The 20,829-nt window shown below is 43.1% G+C and overlaps 1 protein-coding gene across 3 annotated transcripts in view; it reads left to right on the forward strand.

Annotated features, from left to right (window-relative positions):
* ccar1 (cell division cycle and apoptosis regulator 1) overlaps positions 1 to 20,580 on the forward strand; it is a 30,582-nt gene extending 10,002 nt beyond the window's left edge. For 2 of the 3 annotated variants that reach the window (XM_080450379.1, XM_080450378.1), the window contains exons 8-25: positions 88 to 207; positions 755 to 944; positions 2,077 to 2,488; positions 3,494 to 3,719; positions 4,543 to 4,656; positions 5,395 to 5,561; positions 6,425 to 6,635; positions 7,927 to 8,010; positions 9,920 to 10,108; positions 10,825 to 11,016; positions 11,460 to 11,699; positions 12,146 to 12,278; positions 12,797 to 12,888; positions 13,648 to 13,794; positions 14,337 to 14,457; positions 15,754 to 15,930; positions 18,668 to 18,873; positions 18,978 to 20,580. In XM_080450379.1, coding sequence (XP_080306505.1) covers positions 88 to 207; positions 755 to 944; positions 2,077 to 2,488; positions 3,494 to 3,719; positions 4,543 to 4,656; positions 5,395 to 5,561; positions 6,425 to 6,635; positions 7,927 to 8,010; positions 9,920 to 10,108; positions 10,825 to 11,016; positions 11,460 to 11,699; positions 12,146 to 12,278; positions 12,797 to 12,888; positions 13,648 to 13,794; positions 14,337 to 14,457; positions 15,754 to 15,930; positions 18,668 to 18,873; positions 18,978 to 19,058 — 3,102 coding nt within the window. In that variant the 3' untranslated portion in view covers positions 19,059 to 20,580. The remainder of the gene's footprint in view (positions 1 to 87; positions 208 to 754; positions 945 to 2,076; positions 2,489 to 3,493; positions 3,720 to 4,542; positions 4,657 to 5,394; positions 5,562 to 6,424; positions 6,636 to 7,926; positions 8,011 to 9,919; positions 10,109 to 10,824; positions 11,017 to 11,459; positions 11,700 to 12,145; positions 12,279 to 12,796; positions 12,889 to 13,647; positions 13,795 to 14,336; positions 14,458 to 15,753; positions 15,931 to 18,667; positions 18,874 to 18,977) is intronic. The other variant, XM_080450380.1, reaches the window with a different exon arrangement.
* Positions 20,581 to 20,829: the final 249 nt, after the last annotated feature.

A 20,829-nucleotide genomic window follows, 5' to 3' on the forward strand; every position in this document is an offset into this window, starting at 1 on the left:
ATTTGAAATGACCCTTGAGTTTGTTTTTATGTATTGTGCTTTTCTGTTATTGACTTATTGATTGCTGTGTTCTCAATCCCCTCCTAGCATCAACAGCAGCCTCAGCCTTTACCTCAAGCTTCTCCACAGATGGGCAGTTTTTATAGTGAGCCAGGGATGCAGCTGCGCTACTCGGACATGCACACCTCTGTGGACAACAGACAAAATGTAACCCCTCACACCCTGGCTCTCTCTCACACACACACACACACACACACCCTCTATTCCCTGTTCTTATGTTATATCCTCTTTGTTTCCCCGGTTCTTCCTCTCACCCTGCTGCTTATGATGAAGTCCAACAATAGTGACATTGTAGATTGTCCTATAAGCGAAGGAGGGGGGGCCCGAAAATCAGGCTTTGCCGAGAATGCAATGCACTGGATATTCTTTGATTAGAACATCAATTGACCCTGTTGCTAAGATGGCTTTTTTCATGCATTATTGTATTCCTTCACTCACGCAGACATCCAAATGTTTTCCCCAACCTCGTTTCTCTCAAGGAGCCAATATTGTTGACGGAAATATTGTTCAGTTCCATTTTGCATGTAAAACGAGATCCACACTTAAACTAACACACACACAGAAACATGTTTGAGCATTGTACTTTTTTTTAGACGTCAGCACACAAAGCTAACTTCTGCTACTGTAGCTTTTTACTGAAGGTATCCTGATCTATCCCTGTCGGTTTCTTGCTTTCTTTTTTTCTTTTTACCAGAACCAGCCTCAACCTCCACCGAACATGATGAAGCCAACGCCCGCCATGCTACAGTCCTTGCCCCCTCCCAACACCTTCAGTGTTCCAACGCAGGGCCCTCCACCCTCCCTGCTGCAGGCCCAGCTGTCTGCCGCCTCCCTGGCCCCACTGCTCCAGAACCCGCCCCAGCCCCTGCTACCACAACCCAAAGGTGAACTCTTCACCCTGTGCTTGTTTGGATCAGTGTTTTTTCCACTTTTCACTTTTTCATGTCAAGGACCCCCAAATGTATATGTATTTGGGCACGGACCCCCCCCCCCCCCCCCCCCCCCATCTGAAAATTGTTTGCCAGGGACCCCCAGAATAGACAAAAAGCCAAAAATAGCAGATATTCAATCATGCTGTGCAGCACAAAGTGACGTGCTGTGAGCTTGTATATCTGCTATTAACTAATTATGCCGGGGATCCCCTGGAACCCCCCCAAGGACCCCTGGGCATCCCCGGACCGTCGCTGTGTTTGAATGTACTGTATGTAGTAGGGCTGTAACCATCATGACATTTTATTATGTAATTGTGTTTTATGACATTGGATTGGACATTGGGACATATAGATAACAATTACATCCGTTTGCCTTTTTGACTCATTGTAAACTAAAATTGCACAGGGCAGAGGAGACAAATAGCTTCAATATACAAAAAACGTCCCTAACTGTATACTGTATGTCAAACACAACCATATAGCCTATAAGTGATAGTACAGTCCCCTCTGGTGGACAGAGTTGGCAACAGCATGACATGTATGCATACATACAGTACACACACACACACACACACATGCTGTAAGTGATATTGTTTGTTTAAAGCGAGACGTAAGGCTCTATATCCTAGTAATCATTGCTAGAGACTATTTGTCCATTACCAGGGTCTCCCCATCCCTCCAGCCCTTTAACCCTTTAAGACCTGACGCCGATTCTACAAATGTCTTCTAAATACCAACAGTTTAATAAAAAAAAAATATGTTGCTATAATATCAGTGGTTCTCAAACTTTTTCATAATTGTCAAGGACCATAATTAACATTTTCACAATTAAAAAAAAAAATTGCATATCTACAAGCTTGTAGCGCGGCACTCGGTGCCGCACTATGAGCTTGTATATCTGCCATTTTTGAATAGCCAAAGTGTAAAATATATATATATATTTTTTTCCCCGCTCAAATCTAAAAATGAACCAGATGAAGTTCCTGGGTCTTAATGGGTTAATAAACAGAAAATACATTTTCAGGTGGGTCACCGGTTTCTTTTTCATCCACCCAAAACGGTTATTGTCTTCATTTGTGTGTAGATGTGTTCTCCGGAGGTCTGCTCCAGCCCCCAGTGAGAATGATGCCTCAGCCCCAGCCCGTCCGACGGATCGAACCCCCGCCTCGCTTCCCCAACCGCAACGACCGCGGCCCAGAGCTCATCCTCAGGACTAAGGAAGAACGAAGGTCAGAGGTCATACCCATGCAGGGTTTCTGCAGATCCTTCGTTCTGAAAAGTCGGTTTAAATATCTTGTCAAAAAGTTAATTGAGTCTTCCTCTCCTCACCCGCCATATAGCCGCGAGAGGGACCGTGAGCGCAGGCGGTCGAGAGAGCGCTCGCCAACTCGCAAGCGTTCCAGAGACCGCTCTCCGAGGCGCGAACGCTCCCCCCGCCGGCCCCGGCGAGTGGTTCCCCGCTACACTGTACAGTTCTCCAAGTTCAGCCTGGACGGGTAGGTAGAAACTATCATACACAGCCCCGGTCTGACAAAGACACTTTTCTTTTTCTTTTCGTAAAGTAATGCCCTACGTCAGGGGTTTTCAACTGATTTTGACCCAGGGACCACCATCCTGACTAAGAGCAACCTGGGGACCACCACTATTGTGCGTGGTGGGTCCATCATAGACCCACCCCACACAATAGTGGTGGGGGGTTCATGCACCACAGGGAGCTGGAAAAAATAGCTATAATATCAATTTAATATCTAATAAAATACAGTGATTTTGTTTGAATATGATGGATTACTGTGATTATACTAAGCTCACATTTCATATCACACACACACACACACACACCATACAGTAAGAACTCCTGTAAGTTATTAACCCATTAACTGCCAGAGGTATTTTCATATTTTTTTAGCCAGTGCCAGAGATTTTTCATTGAAAAAAAGAAAGTACTCAGGAGCCGAGATACAGAATTTTTAAGTTTTAAGTTAACAAGGAAGTGGATAGTAGTCTAGATCTTCGAAAAATCATATCTCCTTGGTCTTTGGGTGAAATTGGAAAAAGAAAATGTAAAAAAAAATTGGCGTGGCGGCTTTAAATAGGTTCGCGTAGATCTACGTGATTGGCAGTGAATCAGTTAAAATTATTCACTGCCAATTGCATGGCCAGGGACCACCTGCAATACCTCCGGACCACCAGTGGTCCGCGGACCACCGGTTGAAAACCCCTGCCCTACGTCATTGTACAAGAGTGTAGTGCAAATTTAAAAAAAAAAATTAAAGTGAAAGTGGTTAAGCGTGTCTGTGGGTTTTATAAATATTTAACCAATGAAAAGTTTTAGCAAGAGGCTGTGACTAAATAATAATGACATTGGATCCATTGGAACCCAGGTTCTAAAAAAAAAAAAAACTACATTTACTGCACCGTAACTGTTTTGCTCATACAAGGCTTCCGCCTGACACTGATGATTATGTCCATGTGTGTGTGTGTGTTCCATGTTTCTGCCGCAGCTCCAACTGCGACATGATGGAGCTGCGGCGCCGCTACCAGAGCCTCTACATCCCCAGTGACTTCTTCGACGCTGTGTTCACCTGGGTGGAGGCGTTCCCGCTGCAGCGGCCCTTCCAGTTCGGAAATTACTGCAACTTTCACATCCTGCACAAGGAGGTGGATCCGCTGGTGAAGAACACGGCCGTGCTGGACCCGCCCGACGCCAATCACACCTACAGTGCCAAGGTGAGATGGCATGGCGTGGGTCGCGGATTCAAGTTCTCAGTCGCCACGACGACTGATTCCAGTCATTTGGATTCCATGGAAGCCAGAATGTCTTCTATGGAAGCATGTCGCGCACCGAAAATAGCCTACAAGCTAGCTAATATCTACAAGCTCTCAATGCTTCGCAGATGCATTGAGAGCTTGTAGATTTCCGGTTATTATTTTAACCCATTGAGACCTGAGGCCGATTGTAAAAAAGTCTTCTAAATCCTAATAGTTTTCTGAAAAACTTTCAAAGACCTCCAAAATGATATATATTTGGCCATGGACTCCAGATCACAATAATTTGTTCCAGGGACCCACCAGAAGCAAAGCTTTGAGTTAAAAATGTTTGCTGAAGATCAAAGTCATAAAATAGCACAAAAAGGTATTGCATATGTGGTTACAAAATAAGAAGAAAAAAATGGGTATGCATATAAGAAAGTAAATTAAAATAAAAAGAAAGTACATTTAAGGCAATATACATAATACTTGTATATGTAAAGTGAACCGAGTTTACAACATAATTCCTGTATCCTACTCAACGCATGGTGTTTCAGTATGTACGGTGTCTGTAGAAGTCACAGTCCATACAGTCCATGTCACTGTTTTGCTTTCTCCCAGGCTGCGATGTGACCAGGGCAATAAGGCCACAGTCTTCTGTATGGCATACTTATATTGCCAATATGAATACTGAACCCAACAAGCCACTGATTATTTGCTACTAGATTGTAATCTCCATTGTTTAAAACCTACCTTAGCTGGCATATATTTAACAGTAGCCCAACCCACTCACTTTGTTCAGGTGATGCTGCTGGCCAACCCCAGTATAGAAGAGCTGTACCACAAGTCCTGTGCTCTGGCAGAGGACACCCAGGAGATCAGAGACTCCTTCCAGCACCCTGCTAGACTCATCAAGGTACACCTAACACCCACTGTGCACATAGTGTGTACACACACACACACACACACACACACACACACACACACACACACACACACACACACACACACACACAAGAGCACGGTTCTCAAAGTGGGGTCCTTGAGGGGGTCCCCAGCAATATGAATGATGGTTAGGAACCAAATGGATGCCATAAATGAGGCTTGAGGCTGAATGACCTGCAGGCTACACTCTGTGTCAGAAGTCCACCAGGACAGTTATCTGACTCATTTTGAGCTTTGCTACAGGAAGAGTCCAGACCCACTTCATTTGGCCTTTCCTCTGGTATGGGATTGCTGCTGATCAGTGGACTGGTACATTATGATAAACTGCATTGGTTCTTTAACTCTTTCATTGCCACGGACGGGACCCCCAGAAGCAAAGATTTGATTTAAAGATGTTCGCTTTAAAACAATATATATTCATAGCGTGGTACTCTGTGCTACTTATATCTGCTACTTTTGAATAGCCAAAGTGTAAAATAATGCTTTTAAGCTCAAATCAAAAAGTGACACAGATGCGTTCCAGGTCTAAATGGATTAATGTATATACTCCGGCAGTGAAAGAGTTAACCTTTTTAATTTCATGGACCCGCATTTGATGCTTACACCGTTCGAGCCACATGATTCCATTTTGTGTGTCCTTCCTCTCCTTCATCCATGCCATTGCTGGCATTGCTGCTCTCATTGCATTTTCCCTCTGTCTCTCTTTCAGTTTTTGGTGGGCATGAGAGGTAAAGACGAGGCCATGGCAATCGGTGGTCACTGGTCTCCGTCTCTGGATGGCGCAGACCCAGAGAAGGACCCGTCAGTCCTCATAAAGACAGCCATACGCTGTTGCAAGGCGCTCACTGGCATAGATCTGAGTCTGTGCACTCAGTGGTAAGTACCGCGCCAGCTCCCATCCCGTCCTTTTGCCTCTCTCTAAACCGACCAGTTGAGTATTGAAAGAAAGGCCCAAAATCCAGAATGTGCCATCTGCTGCATGGTTTTACTGCCTCAGCAACTAAATCTCTCATGTCTGACTTATTGGACGGGTTTTTTTGTATTGTTTTGTTTTTGTTTTCCATATTAATGATTATAAATCTGTGTTTTTAATTTGCTACTTCAATTATTTGCAATGTCCCTTTGGCCTTTGTGCTGTTGTCCTGCCTCCTATATTTATAAATATCTATGTGTGTGTGTTTGTGTGTGATGAATGCATTGACTTTGTGGTCGGATAACCAGTGGCCTGGACCAGAAGACACCACCATTACTTTATGTCGTTTGATTCTCTGTTAAATATCTTACATATTTAACTTGCTTTCACTGTCTTGTTGATTCTGTCTCTTTTCTCACATCCCCAGTGTAATGGGGTTTTGTAAATGTATCCTAGGTTAAACGCAGAATACTCACCCAATTGGCTGATGGGAAGAATAATAGGGGCGGGGTTTGGAGGGTACGAGTCGTACGACTTATTGTTTGTCATTGTCTGTCAACTTTCTCAAAATGGCTGCTGTAACCTGTGACAACTGTTGGAGAGCTGCAGACTGATTCCATTTGTTTGTTGTTGGTGGTGTTGTTGTTGGGAGGAGGCTCACTGCAATGACGCCTGTGGTCATTCAGCGACCTGCTGGGTGGGACTAGTTGTATGCGGGGGGGGGGGAGAGAAACGGGGAGGCTAGCCCTAGCAAAAGGCTCGCCGTTTTTTTTATGTGTCCTGACGAGAATGTTTCTTTCCAATGCACCTTCTTCCTTTGCGACAGGTATCGCTTTGCAGAGATTCGCTATCACCGGCCGGAGGAGACTCACAAGGGGCGGACAGTCCCCGCACATGTGGAGACAGTGGTTTTGTTTCTCCCGGATGTTTGGCATTGTCTTCCTACCCGCTCAGAGTGGGAGGGGCTGTCGCGACGACTCCGGGAGCAGCTGGCTGAGAAGCTGTCGGCCGAGCGAAAGGAGGCGGATGGAGAACAGGCACTGAACCGCTAATCCCTTCTTCTTCTCATTTCCCGCTTCTCACAGGAAGGCACAGGAATTACAAAACAAAAAACAAAGCCCAGATACACACACTGAACACAACACTGCACCACTCACACACGCACCAGACACACGCACACACGATCAAAGGCAGATTATCGTACCACCAGAGACCCCCCCCCCCCCCCCCTCCTCCTCCTCCTCCTAAGTTTCTTATGTTTGTTCCCCCACCCTTTACCCATTCTGCTGTGCTCCAACTGGTCCATTCCTCCATCCACCCACCCCTCCTCCCACCTTCCCTCACATCCAGCCAACACACTCGGTGGAAGCAGTGAGAGTAGGTTTTTAACTGCAGACACAGCTGCAACTGATTCCACAGCTTCCAGCTACTAACCACTAGGGGGTGCCAATCTGGGTATAAACCACTCATCTTAATTGCATTGTGTGTGTGTGTGTTATTATGAACCATATACAAAAGTTTCATTTGGGTTACCTGCACACAGGTTCCAGAATTTACTCAAAAGGCATCGTTTTAATTCTCTGCTTGGATCCAATGGTGATTTTAAATGCTGTGCTGGAATCTGCGGTCAGTTGCATTTAAATGTCTGTTCTAGCATTGTGTCATTTATTTTCATATGACCTTTCATGACTATTTGATTTCGGCTGACTTCAAAAAGGCAACCCCCCCCCCCAACCCCTAAAGTCTTGTTTCTTGTCTGTTTCTGTTATTTTGACTTCTATACTCTGATTTGGGCGACATGTAGAACTTGGTTTTCCAGGCCAGTTGGTTGGACAGATGGCTTCTTTAAGACGTAGGCCTTTAAAAATAAATACAAAATGATATCATTTGGCAAGAATACCCCAGTTTTAGGTTACGCTAGGGCTGCCCAGTCCATTTGGAGACCAGCTTGAATTCACCTGATGTACCTACACACACCTTTTGGACGCACCTGTCATTGATTTTTACCTTTTTTGTGTTCCACAGAACTGCATTGATTGGCCGCTGGGTTTGGGGCTATTCCGTGGGTTTTTGTAAGAGCTAGAGAGCTTCCCTGTGTACACCCCCCTCCCCCAGTCGCAGTGGACTATTAACACTGCCGTGAGCTCACTAGGACAAGGCTATGAAAGGCAGATGTGACCTTGCTTCTTGCACGGATCAACTTTTGTTTCTCACAAGCTGCACTGGTTCCAGAGCTTAGCGCTAATTGTCTGCTGTCCTCCTTCTCTCTTTCTCTCTCTCTCTCTCTGTCTGTCTCTCTCTCTCTCTGAATAATTCCCTTTTTTGAAGGAGGAAGAGGAGAAGGATGAAGACGACTCAAAGGAGGTCACCACTCCCACTCACTGGGCTAAACTTGATCCGAAGTCGATGAAGGTACGATTTAAAGCACTGATACAGACCTCTGCATATATTCAGGGTTCCCCTGCATGTGGGAATGTCTGATATTTGTCCAAATTAAGTATCCACACACCCGTATTGTAAATCTCCTTAACGAATGAATTAGGTTGTCTATGGAAGCCCATTTCTGTCTCTGAATAAAATGATAAATGTACATTTAAATAGTGCCTTTACCCAAAGTGCTTTACAAAGTAAATTACATTCACACACCGACGATTGAGGAAACCATGCAAGGCACCAACCTGCTCATCAGGACCACATAGGGCAGGGGTGGGAAACTTTGATGATGGAGAGGGCCACTATATTTCCACACTCGCTCCAGAGGGCCACATTGCATATACTGTCGGGCCTGTTCCATGTCAAACAAAAGTAGCAAAAATAGCCGATCTGTAGATCGGCTATTTTTGTAATTTTTTTAATTGGAATCCTGTTTTCTTTTTTGCAATTTTTTCATTGGAATGCTGAAAAGTTACATTTTGATTTAATTTCAAATGCATTTAGTTATACTTATGAACTTAAATACAAGTACATTGGACATAAAAAAAGACAATAGAATTTTAATACTAGTCATTAAGCTACTAATATAGACTGTAAGTCTATTAAAGCGGGTCATGTTTGCATGTTTGGAATTGTAATCGCTGAAATCAATAATATATCAGTATTCTGATATCAACCTACGGGCGACATTAACTCTTTGACTGCCAGAGTATTTTCATAAAGTACCAGCGATTTTCGTGTTTTTTGTTGTTATTTTGTTATTTAATTTTCATATAGTAAGTCTAGCTGCGGTTTTGAACACATACGATCGTTCCACCAGTAGAGAGCAGCAAATGGACACTTTCATCAGCTCGCTGACTCGCTGCCCCCCCCCCCCCCCCCAACAGAGCCAAACAGTGAAATACGTCAAACCGGATGTGACGTCTTATCAGATTCTCCGATTGCAAAAATTTACGATGCGATACACGACGGCGATGACTGTTGGTCACCCAGACTATAGATTATAGAAGTGGACCTCTCCGTTCGTATTTTATACCGTGTGAAAAACCGTAAGTTTCCCTATTCTGGACGAAAATGACGTGGGAAAAAAATGAGAAACGGAATCTGCGTCATAAAACCGGATGCAAGTGTGGGTGAAGTAAGTGGAACTCGAATCCTAGAGTGAAACATTGCAGAATAGCGCAATCAGAGATTAAACAATGAACGCACGTCCAACGCGTCGACGGCCAACTGGAAGAGGTAGCAATTGACGCGTTATCGAGTCAACCGCAGTGAAAGAGTTAAGTGAAGGTGGGGGCCGCATGTGGCCCCCGGGCCGCCAGTTGCCCATGTTTGACATAGGGGTTCGGTGTCTTGCTCAAAAATGCTTTTTTTTGTTTTTTGAAAATAAACCTCCCTGAACTGTGAGTTCTCTTTCTCGTCTCTCAAGAAATGGGCTTTCATCCTTTTTCTGTATTTTACAACGACCCTCACAGTTAACACATTGACTGCCAGAGTTTATTCATAATGTACACTCACCCCTGTGCCAGCGATTTGCGTGTTTTTTTTTCATTTTTTTTTTTCATTCAAATAAATTATCTGGCTGCGGTTTTAAACAGAATACGACAGATCTACCAGCAGAGAGCAGCAAATAGACACCTTGATCACTCGCTGACTCGCTCAACCCCCCCCCCCCCCAAACAGGCTCAAACAGTCAATACGTCATAACCGGATGTGACGTTTTTGACAATCGCTGATTGGTCTTAAATACGATGTGATACACGACGACGATGACTGTTCGTCACCCAGACTTAAGAAAATAGAAGTGGACCTCTCCGAATTAATTCGATCTAGGCAATCGATGTGTTAAAAATTAAATTGTTCCTACTTTGTGCTCAAACCATTCCAGGTGAATGACCTGCGTAAGGAGCTGGATTGTCGCTCGCTGAGCTCCAAGGGGTTAAAGTCGCAGCTTATCGCCCGCCTTACCAAGCAGCTGAAGGTGGAGGAGCAGGTGGAGGAGGCCCGGGAGCCCGAGAAACCAGAGACCAAAGCCGCAGAGGAGGAGGAGCCGCGGACCACGGAGGAGGACCGAGAGGTCAGTGCTTCTCAAACATTTTCATGTCAGGGACGCGTGATTTGAGAAGGTACAGGGAGCGGTTGGCGAAAACAAGCTACCAATCAAGGTCTGAACCTCTTAATTCACCCATGGTGTAAAGTCAATTGATTTGGAAAGTAGCAGCGAGTCTATACACTCTTTGGATATGGCCTATAATTATTAATAACCTATATAACAGACTAGCGTCTTTTAGCAGGAACAGTTGGCAAATGGATGCAATCAAGCCTGCAGAGAAGCAATGGAGCGTGATTTTGGAAAATGTAGCCATAAAGTAAATATGCAGTCTGTAAACGGTTGTGCGGCATAACATACAGCAAGGATATGGCTGACTCCTAAGCCCTAAACCGTATTATGCTATCATGTCATTATATTAACGCATGGCTATTAACTCATTCAGTGCCACTGGACGTCTAAAACGTCCAGTGGCATATAAGCCCCGAGTGCCACTGGACGTCTAAAACGTAAAACATGTTCAGAACCCAAGATATGATTTGAAGATTTGCTGCTCCATTCACTCTTTGTTTAACTTCTTACTGAAAAAGGCTGTATCTCGGCTCCTAAGCACTTTTTTTTTACAATGAATTTTGGCTGTGGCAAGAGCCAAAATTCCATAAATAAGCTGGGCACGGAATGAGTTAAGCACCACACCCAGAGGCTGCATGGATTTAAAGTACCGTATGTCCGTCTCTGGTTAGGAGGAGGACCGGAAGAGGCTGGAGGAGCTGGAGCGTCAGCGGAGAGAGCGCCGGTACGTCCTCCCCGACGAGCCCACGATCATCGTGCACCCGAACTGGGCCGCCAAGAACGGCAAGTTTGACTGCAGCGTCATGTCCCTGAGCGTGCTGCTGGACTACAGGCTGGAGGACAACAAGGAGCACTCCTTTGAGGTGAGACACACACACTGGTATACAGGCCTTTTGTTGCCTTTGTGGCTACTTAGCTGCGTTTCCGTCGAGATGGAAGCAGCGCACGATGCTAGACGGCCCTGTCGAGATGAGATGTATTTGTGGTGTAACTCAACAGGTGACTTGCACCTTCAATGGTTGACTGAATATTGTCTTCCCTTCCTCTTTCTTGTTTTCATTTCGTTCTTTCTCTTTTATTTCAATCTTTCTGCTCTTTCTTTTTCACACTTTTTTCACTTTTCTTTTTGCATTTGTTTTCCCTCTATTTTGCTTTCTCTTTGACTCTTTCTTTTTTGCTTTATGTTCTTCTTTCTTTCTCGCCTTTCTTTCTGTTTCTCTCTCTTTTGGTCTCTCTCTATCTTTCTGTTGCTCTGTCTCTCTTTCTTTCCTCCTTTCTTTCTCTGTCTGTCTGTCTGTCTGTCCAGGTGTCCCTGTTTGCGGAGCTGTTCAACGAGATGCTGCAGAGGGACTTTGGTTTCCGCATCTACAAAGCGCTGGCCTCCATCCCTGCCAAGGAGGAGAAGAAGGAGAAAGAGAAGAAGGTCAAGAAGGAGGCGGAGAAGCGGGAGGTGGTGGAGAAGCAGCGCGAGGTGAAGAAGGAGAAGGACGAAGATGGAGACGACCCGCCGTCCAAGAAATCCAAAGACGACGAGGAGAAGAAGAAGGTAAAGCGGCAGCTCCAGGTGGCTGTCAACAGTCACCAATGCATCATGGCATTTTACTTGACGATTGTCATACAAATAAATGCGATTGAATTGTATTTTTTTTTTGGCATTGAACGTTGGAACAAAATGAAATATTTCGGTTTGGCTTTTAGGTAATATATATATGACAAATGACTTAAATGTACAACGAAATGATCACAATAATCAAAATAAAATAAATGTATACTTTCCAAATAAAATAAAATGGTGGAAATAGCCGATCTTCAAGCTCACAATGCGTGGCATTGCGACGGTTTGCAAGCTTGCAGATCTGCTATTTCCATTATTTTTGAAATTATTAAAAATTGCAAAATAATTGTGATTATGTATGTAGTAATTGTCACAGGCCTACCAAGTGACACATTTTTGTCATGTTGTCGTCTTAATCATGCTGTGTTGAAATCCAGGATGACGAGAAGCTTCTGAAGAAGGAGGAGTCTCGGGAAGACGATGAGAACGAGGACGAGGGAGGCAGCACGGCCAACGCCGAGGAGTACGACCCCATGGAGGCCGAAGACGCCGACGATGATGACGACGATGGTACCGCTCTTGTTTTAAACCAAGACTATGCTGACAAATACAGCAAAAGATGTGATGAATTATCTCTAGATATGTAGGCTTTCTTTGCTATAAAGTAATCGGGTCTGTGATGAGAAATCATGCACCACGCTGAGCATGTGATGGATAACACTTACCACGATATCTGAGACCTCCTCAACGGTCTGTTCATTGTAAAACGGACCCGAGTTACAACCACTTTTATCCCCCGTCTACACTAAATGTCTTCGCCAAAAATAGCTAATTTACAAGCTCACAACATGTCGCAATGTTTTTTTTTTTGTTTTTTTTTCGTATGTTCTCCCCATAATAGGCATGCTGGGATTGAAGTGGTTAACCAAACTGTAAACTGTATTCGTGTGGAATATGATGTCAGAAAGGATGTACTCCACACATCAGGTCTTGAGAGTGAACATAGGATTTGACTGCCCTTAACATGTGGATTAGTGTACCTGCTACACTTAACTCTCTTACTTACTTACTCTGTCCCTGTACCTCAGATAAAGATGACGAAGATTCCAACGACCGGGACAGGAAAGACGAACGCAAAGATGACCGCAAGTCCTCCAAAGAGAGATCCTCCAAAGACAAGGTTGGTTTAAGTTTCCAAAAACTTGTTTTTTGAAACTCATATCAATAGTGATAAATATACACTATAACTATGGGTTCACACTGACTTGTTAACTTATATTTTACGTGAAGCAGAAGTGAAAACTAATCATTCGTCAAATCATTTACAGGTCAATTACAAATTATGCCCTTATTTAAAATTCCACCGATAAGTCAAACGCAACTACATTATGCCATTGTGCCAGCCTATTCTGATGGTGTCACGTGTCACAAATGGCAGACCCACATTGTGTCGGGTTGTGAGCTTGTAGGTCTGCCATTTCAGACTATACATTTGGCTTGAGGCTGAATGACCTGCAGGCTACACTCTGTGTCAGTAGTCCACCAGGACAGTGATCTGACCCATTTTGAGCTTTGCTACAGAAAGAGTCCAGACCCACTTCATTTGGCCTTTCCTCTGGTATGGGATTGCTGCTGATCAGTGGACTGGCACATACAATAAACTGCATTGGTTCTTAACCTTTTTAATTTCATGGACCCCCATTTGATACCTTAGTCTCAGCACTGACCAATTCAGTCTAGGCGAGGCTGAACTGATCTGCCGGAAAACCCTGATGTCTCTCCCAATCAGACTTCCATTCTTTTTCCCTAGCTGGTCTTGTTATCTTTAGGTTCCGTGGTATATGGTTGTTTTAATTCCTGTTGCCACGTGTTAATGTCACCCATCATGGTGTCAGAAAACATAGTGACTGTGAACCCATGCGGCTGTTTGTGTGTCCAGGAGAAGGAGAAGAAGCAGATGGTCACGTACAACAAGGAGCTGCTCATGGCGTTTGTCTACTTTGACCAGAGCCACTGTGGCTATCTGATGGAGAGAGACCTGGAGGAGATCATGTACACCCTGGGACTGCACCTGTCTCGCGCTCAGGTACACATAACGTACATACAACATGTCGATGTCGGTCATACATCTCGTATCTCCATATTTCAACGTTTAGTTTTTCTCCCGTAAATGAATGTCCCACTTTGCCATAGTGCAGTGTCACACAAAAGTAGCAAAAGTAGCCGATCCACACACGTGAGTTTGTAGATCGGCAATTTCTTTTTTTTTTTCAAAGTGGTTTTGTGTGTGGGTTTAAAAAATATTTTACCAATGAAAAAGTATTAACAAGAGCTTGTGACTCAATAATAACTACATTGGATCCATTGGAACACGGTTTATCTTTTTTTCCCCATTTCCTGAAAAGTAACCGTTTTGAACATGTGAGGTTCCCACCCGGCAGTGACGATAAACATTAACTTAATACACACAAAATACTCTCTCGTTGGCTTATCAACTGTCCACAGATTACACCAAGTCGCTCTCTTTTTCTCTCTCTCTCTCTCTCTCTCTAGACAAGTCCTTGTGCTCAGTAAAAGTCCCATGAGACGTTGTTCATCTCATGTTGATTCCTGCTCTTTTTGTTCCAGGTAAAGAAGCTGTTGAACAAACCTGTGATCAGGGAGTCTTGTTACTACCGTAAACTGACCGACCGGGGGAAAGACGAGACGGTTCCTTCTCTCACTGAGGCCCACATAGACAACCTGCTTGGTGAGCCAACGTGCCTCTTCACTTTATTCGTTATCTTTGTATGTTGGCAAACTATCAAAGATTGAACCGGCCACTCTGGCCACCAGGCCAATATTTTTTTTGGGCCAAAATTAGTCATTATGTGCCACAATTCTACAAATGTTCTTTATACAATGTATTAAGAATTGACAGGCATGTTTCACTACTAAAACCACTGTTAAGCATTGCATTAGAAAAGGAAAATATAAGAAATATACAAAAAACATAAGACTCAATTTGTCCACCCACCCAGTTTCCATCCTAACCATACACAGTTGTTAAAATAAACAATTTTATTTCCAATTATGATTAGTCTCATATAACCAGACCTCTGTCTTGTTAAGAGCGGCCATAGCTGAATGGGTAGAGAGGCTGTCTGGGAATCTGAAATGACCCAGTTGTCCCCCCGACCCTACTCTGTGGCAGGGTGTCCCTGTCCCTCAGCACGACCCTTAACCCCTAACTGCTCCCCGGGTGCTATATTGACAGCGCCCACTGCTCCTAATAGTTAGGATGGGTTAAATTCAGAGGACAATCATGTATATGCAAACATACTGTGACAACAATCCCCCCTTTTCCCTTCGAAACTTGTGGAGGTCTGGGGAAGGTCTCGTAAAAGAAATTGGGATAACGAGATCTTGAAATTCTGGGGCATTTGTTTTTGGTGGTTGAGTTTGAAAACGCTCGGGAAAAGTGCTACATGTTTACTTGCAATGTGTCCAGGATTAACCTGCTCAAAGCATTTGTCACTTTAATGTTATGGGATGAAGGGGAACACACACAAATGCAATCCATTTTGAAGGTCCACTGTACAGCATCTAGACTTTAGGTCCATGTATCGTAATACAGCATTTTTCATAGATTCTCGACAATTGAGTGGGATTAAGTTGTTGGTTCCAACATGGATTCTAGATCCTGTTTTACAGTGTATGCGTATGTTTCTTAATTCAGTTAATGAGAGTGGTAGGGGCTGCTCTTTGCTGACACGCTACTAGTGTTCTGTGCTGATGCAACAGTGCAATGCACATCTCTTTTATGTTATTAGTAGACCATACATTTAGGGTTCATTCATTCTCTTGTGGACTTGTGCTTTTTTTTTTGTGGAGCAGAGTACTTTGAGTGGTCTACAATATGAAATTAGATCTCAATTCCCATCTTTTTTTTTTAAGGAAACAAAGCACTACTTTTTCACAAATGGCAGATTGGGACTTGACATGACTAAATTGAGATGAGATGAGAGTTTATTTAGCTTTAATCCATGCTTCCTGTGTCTCCCAGGTAACCGAGCGCTGCTCTCGTCTTCAAAGACGAAGTCGGAGGCCAGCGAGTCCGGCAGCCTGATCGTGTACAACGGTGCCATGGTGGACATCGGCAGCATGATGCAGAAGCTGGACAAGAGTGAGAAAGCACGAGAGGAGATCGAACAGAAGCTCATCATTCAGGATGCCAAAATAGGTACGACCTCGTTGTCATTTAAGGCAGTGGTTCTCAAACTTTTTAGCTCAATACCCAAAAGAGATATTTGGCGTTTGCCTGGGACCCAAACTAGTGAAAATAGCAGATCTACAAGCACACAACGCATCGCTTTGCGCTGTGTTTCGAGCTTGTGGATCTGCTATTGTCACTACTTCTTAAATGTTTTTTTTTTTTTAAATCATGATTTTATTTATTTCATTTATGAAACACTTTTTAATCATTGTTTCAATTTATGAAACGAAAAAGGGGATATTTACTCGCAACCGAGACAAATTGGTCCGCGACCCAAACAGTGGGTCCCGACCCACTGTTTGGGAAACAGTGATTTAAGGTGCGTTCATACTAGGGCCGCTTGACTCGCGGAAGCTGTGACGCTCTATTCCACTGACATCTAGTGAATTTAGTCGCTGCAGGCAGCACATCATCGATGTCGGGCAGAAACCTCTTATCTCCATATTCTAACTTTTGTATTTTTTCGTAAATCAAAGCCCTACTTGATCATACTACAGCGTCACACAAAAGTATCGAAAGTAGCAGATCTACAAGCTCGAAACACGGCGATCTGCTACTTTTGCTATTTTTGAATTTGAATCCTCAAAAGCCATATGAGGTGTCCACCTGACAGAGACGATATGCAGTGTGCGTTTTGTTGAGCATGGTACAACAAACGAAGACAACACAGTTCTTCCTCACTATTCCATTCACAAGTGTTGTTTCATGTAGCTCAGGAAATCCGCACACAGTAACGACAAACTACTTCTCCAACTGAGTCTGGCGGCATCGGATGTCGCTTGAGCTGAATATTTTTCAACCGGCACAATTCGCAGGTACTCTGGGCAAAGAAGCGTAATGCCGCTCGACGTCACGTCGTTACATTGACTGAATTGCTTTGCTCCATCAAATAATGTCTCATCCAGTGTGAATGCACCTCTAAGCAAGCCCAAGTTCATACTTTGTGGAGCATAAATGAGGCTTGAGGCTGAATGACCTGCAGGCTACACTCTGTGTCAGTAGTCCACCAGGACATTGATCTGACTCATTTTGAGCTTTGCTACAGAAAGAGTCCAGACCCACTTCATTTGGCCTTTCCTCTGGTATGGGATTGCTGCTGATCAGTGGTCTGGTACAATATGAAGCTTTTATTAAAAGTTATTAAACTTTTGAATTTCAAGTATAAGGATTTTTTTTAACCTGTGGGACCCTAATCTACAGTTCTATGTTTCATTTAACTCAAGAGTTTGCAAATGCAACCAAATGGACCCGTAAGGTTCCATTTGCACAGTCTCGGAGTTACAGACCCATCAGCGTCCCCTTGGACTTGGACCCCTGGTGGTCCCCGGACCCCATGTAGGGAACCACTGCGCTAAAGTGTAGACCCAGCGTTGTAAAACCAGAGGAGACTTCTGTTGGCCACAGTTCTCCATCTGACCACGTCGCTTTATCTATTCACTGTATCTGGTGACGTTTCATTTATTCCATTTGCTCTGTGCTGTTCTTCCGCATATGTATGTGTATCACATGTATATTACATTTTTCTTCACTCTACTAGGAAAGTTTGATTATCTGACATGTTTCTATCCTGTTTCCCGTGCTCTTCTTTCTATCTCTATTCTTCTTCCCTTTCCCTGCAAAACTTTAAACAATGATTTGATTTATTTAATTGGTTTCAGCCATCATACAAGAGGTTTAAAAAGAGAGGATAATAAAACACAGTAAAGTCATCGACTTATTACCACTGTGGTCCCCATATCGACAGATAATTGACAATATGCAATTTAGAAAAAACTAACATAATTTACAGCAGATAAGAAAAATAAATAAAACGCTTATTACACTCTTTAGCGCAACAATAGCCTAAAATAAATAAATGAGGTGCTACTTGTATGCTCACGCTGCTACCGTCCCAAGTACCCATGCTTTAAGTCTACCTTTAAAAGTGCTTAGGGCGGGAATTGGTTCAGTCTGTGTCCAGGATGTTCCACTGGGATGCCCCTAGATGAGCAAAGGATCATTTACCGATCTGGTTCCTAAATGTAATGAGGCGAAGATTGGCAATGCTGTATGAGTGAAAATGCCATGGGCCCCTCTGACCGGTGTAAAAACCGATGGAGCTTGTACGACAAATTTCACCCACAGGTGAAACCAGTGGTGTAAAGTAACATTTACTCAAGTACTGTACTTAAGTAAAATTTTGAGGCACTTTTACTTTACTGTAATATTTCCAATTGTCTATGCTTTTACTTCTGCTCCACTGCATCTCGGAGGCAAATATTGTACTTTTACTCCACTACAATTATTTGAAAACTTTAGTTACTTTTCAGATATAAATTATTATATTATAAAACATACATTAACCACTTTAGCCCTATTTTATACCTAGGCCATTTGAAAATAGCCGATCTACAAGTTCACAACGCGTCGCATCGCGACACGTTGTGAGCTTGTAGATCTGCTATTTTCAAACATTTTTGTACTTTAATTTAGGTACTTTTAAGTACATTTTGATACCAATACTTTTGTACTTTTACTCAAGTAAATTTTTTATTCCGGACTTTTACTTGTAACAGTACTTCTACACTGCAGTATTGTTACTTTTACTTAAGTAAAACATTTGAGTACTTTTTCCACCACTGGGTGAAACTACACCTGTAAACCTGTGATGTGTTGTATCACGACGTGTCGTTGGCCATAACTGAAGCTCCACTTGTTTCCCCAGATGAAGACGTCAAGCAGATGACCCAGCTGGAGCAGACCAACAAGACTCTGTCCAAGGAGCTGGTGGAAGTGAAGACCCACCTGGGCCAGACGGAGGAGACCCTCAAGGCTACAGAGGAGCAGAAGACCACCTACCACCAGCAGCTGAACAAGACGGTCGGCACGCTCAACGGCACCGTCAAGGACCTGCTGGAGGTCCTCAAAAAGGTAACGAACAAGTCTTAAAAAAGATTTTCCCAATTATTTGAATTTGTTTTGTCATTTGTCTTTATTTTACTTACAAATTCAATATTTATTTCTCCCCCACCTAGAACCAAGAACCAGAGGCTCCATCTGAAACTCTACCTGACGACCAAACTCGGACATCTCAAACTAATGGCGCAGACGAATGAATGCTGAAAGTAGATGAGTCCGATCTGTGACATTTTGTTTAGAGAAAGAAGAAATGTAAATATGCACTAAATGGGTATAATTTGATTCCGTTTTTGTTTCTTTGGACCTATTGTTGTCTCATAAGGACATGTATAGATCTTAACCATTTATGAGTTTGAACGTGTTTGTTTGACTTTGCCTAGGTTTGTTTATAAACATCGTAGTTGTACCATGTATGGAGGCAGCAACGGTCTCATTTTTGAGCATTTCACAAGTTTTTCATTACTTTGGTTGAATACTTCTCTTTTTCTCGTTTTGTTTTGCCCTGCCATTTTTGCCATCAAAGAACCACGTGTAGATTTATGCCAGTATGTGTGTGCAAACTGTACTTCTCAGAGTTTCTTTTTTTTTGTTTTTGTCTAGCAATAATAATGCTATTTATGTGCAAGAGAATTCAAAAAGTATATTTAAAAGAAATGAATTTTGGACAACTATGGGTGGGGTGGGATCCAGCTGATTCCATTCATTGTAAACATGCTCTTCGTGTTCAATTTAACTGACAGCTGTGTTCAATAAAAACACATAGCTAATTTTGTAGTTCCTGTATTTGGCTGATTTCGCTGGCTTCCATTGTCTTCTACAGCTCATGATGCTATGCATGATTCTTCCTGTGATAAATTGCAACATCTTGTGGAACTTTTACTGTTTGCACCTCTTGGCTGAATCATGGCTGTACCACTCTGCCACTCGATGACTGTACAGCACTGGTTCTTAAAGTGGTGTCTGCGGACCCCCAGGGGTCCTTGGTGGTGTTTCCAGAGGGCCCCCAGCAAAATGAGTTGATATAGCAACAAAATCAGTTTAACCACTTTAACCCTATATACTAAATGTGGTATATATTTGAAACTTAATTTCTTATGGGGGTCTGCGGCTAAATACATATTCATTTGGGGGTCCTTGACATGAAAAACGTTGAAAACCAGTGTTGCTGGCCAGTCATGTGTTTTCTGTTTCACTCTCTGAAGAATGGCATCCACCTTCTGTTTTTGGACAAGGGAACAACATGTTACCCAAAGATGAGCTGAATTAGGGCTGGGCATATATCCATATTATTTTGATATGGTGATACTGTATGAAGATCTTCTAGGATTCTGGATGTTTTTTTTCTTGGGTTTTCATCGCTTAAGCCCTATTTTTATACTTTTCAAATTCTTTTGACATTTTCCCAAATGGCAAAAATAGCCGATGTACAAGCTAACAACGATGTGATGTGAGCTTGTATAAAAATAAAAATAACAATGATATTATCGTCACCATATCCCAGCCCTAAGCTGAATGACTGTCTGTAATGGTGAAGGAATCGAAATAAAATGTGTTTTTTTTTGTCCAGGTCAGAATTCTGAGCATCAGTTGTTTTGGGTTGTTCCAGAAAAGAGCCAAAACTTAAATTCAGCTCCAAAGCAGCCAATTTTATTTTTCTATGGACAGTGTACTCTATGGGTGTCTTGTGCAAAAATAAAAGTGGTTCATTTTAACACTACAGACTCATTGTGTAAATCAAAGATTGTTTGACATTTTTGTGCAACCTTTGAGTTGCTCCCGAGATCCTTGGCAAAATTTAATTTCCCCCTCCACTGTCAGCATGAGCATTTATTAGAACTCAACCCATTATTCATGGCTTCAGAACATAATCATTCCACTCTCACCTGCCTACTCTATTTGACCGACGACATCAAATGTGAGGTGGACAAGGGCAAATATTGCGGCATGGTCATGCTGGACCTCCAAAAG

The sequence above is a fragment of the Gymnoscopelus braueri genome (genome assembly GCF_963280865.1).
Source record: "Gymnoscopelus braueri genome assembly, chromosome: 14".
NCBI lineage: Eukaryota > Metazoa > Chordata > Actinopteri > Myctophiformes > Myctophidae > Gymnoscopelus > Gymnoscopelus braueri.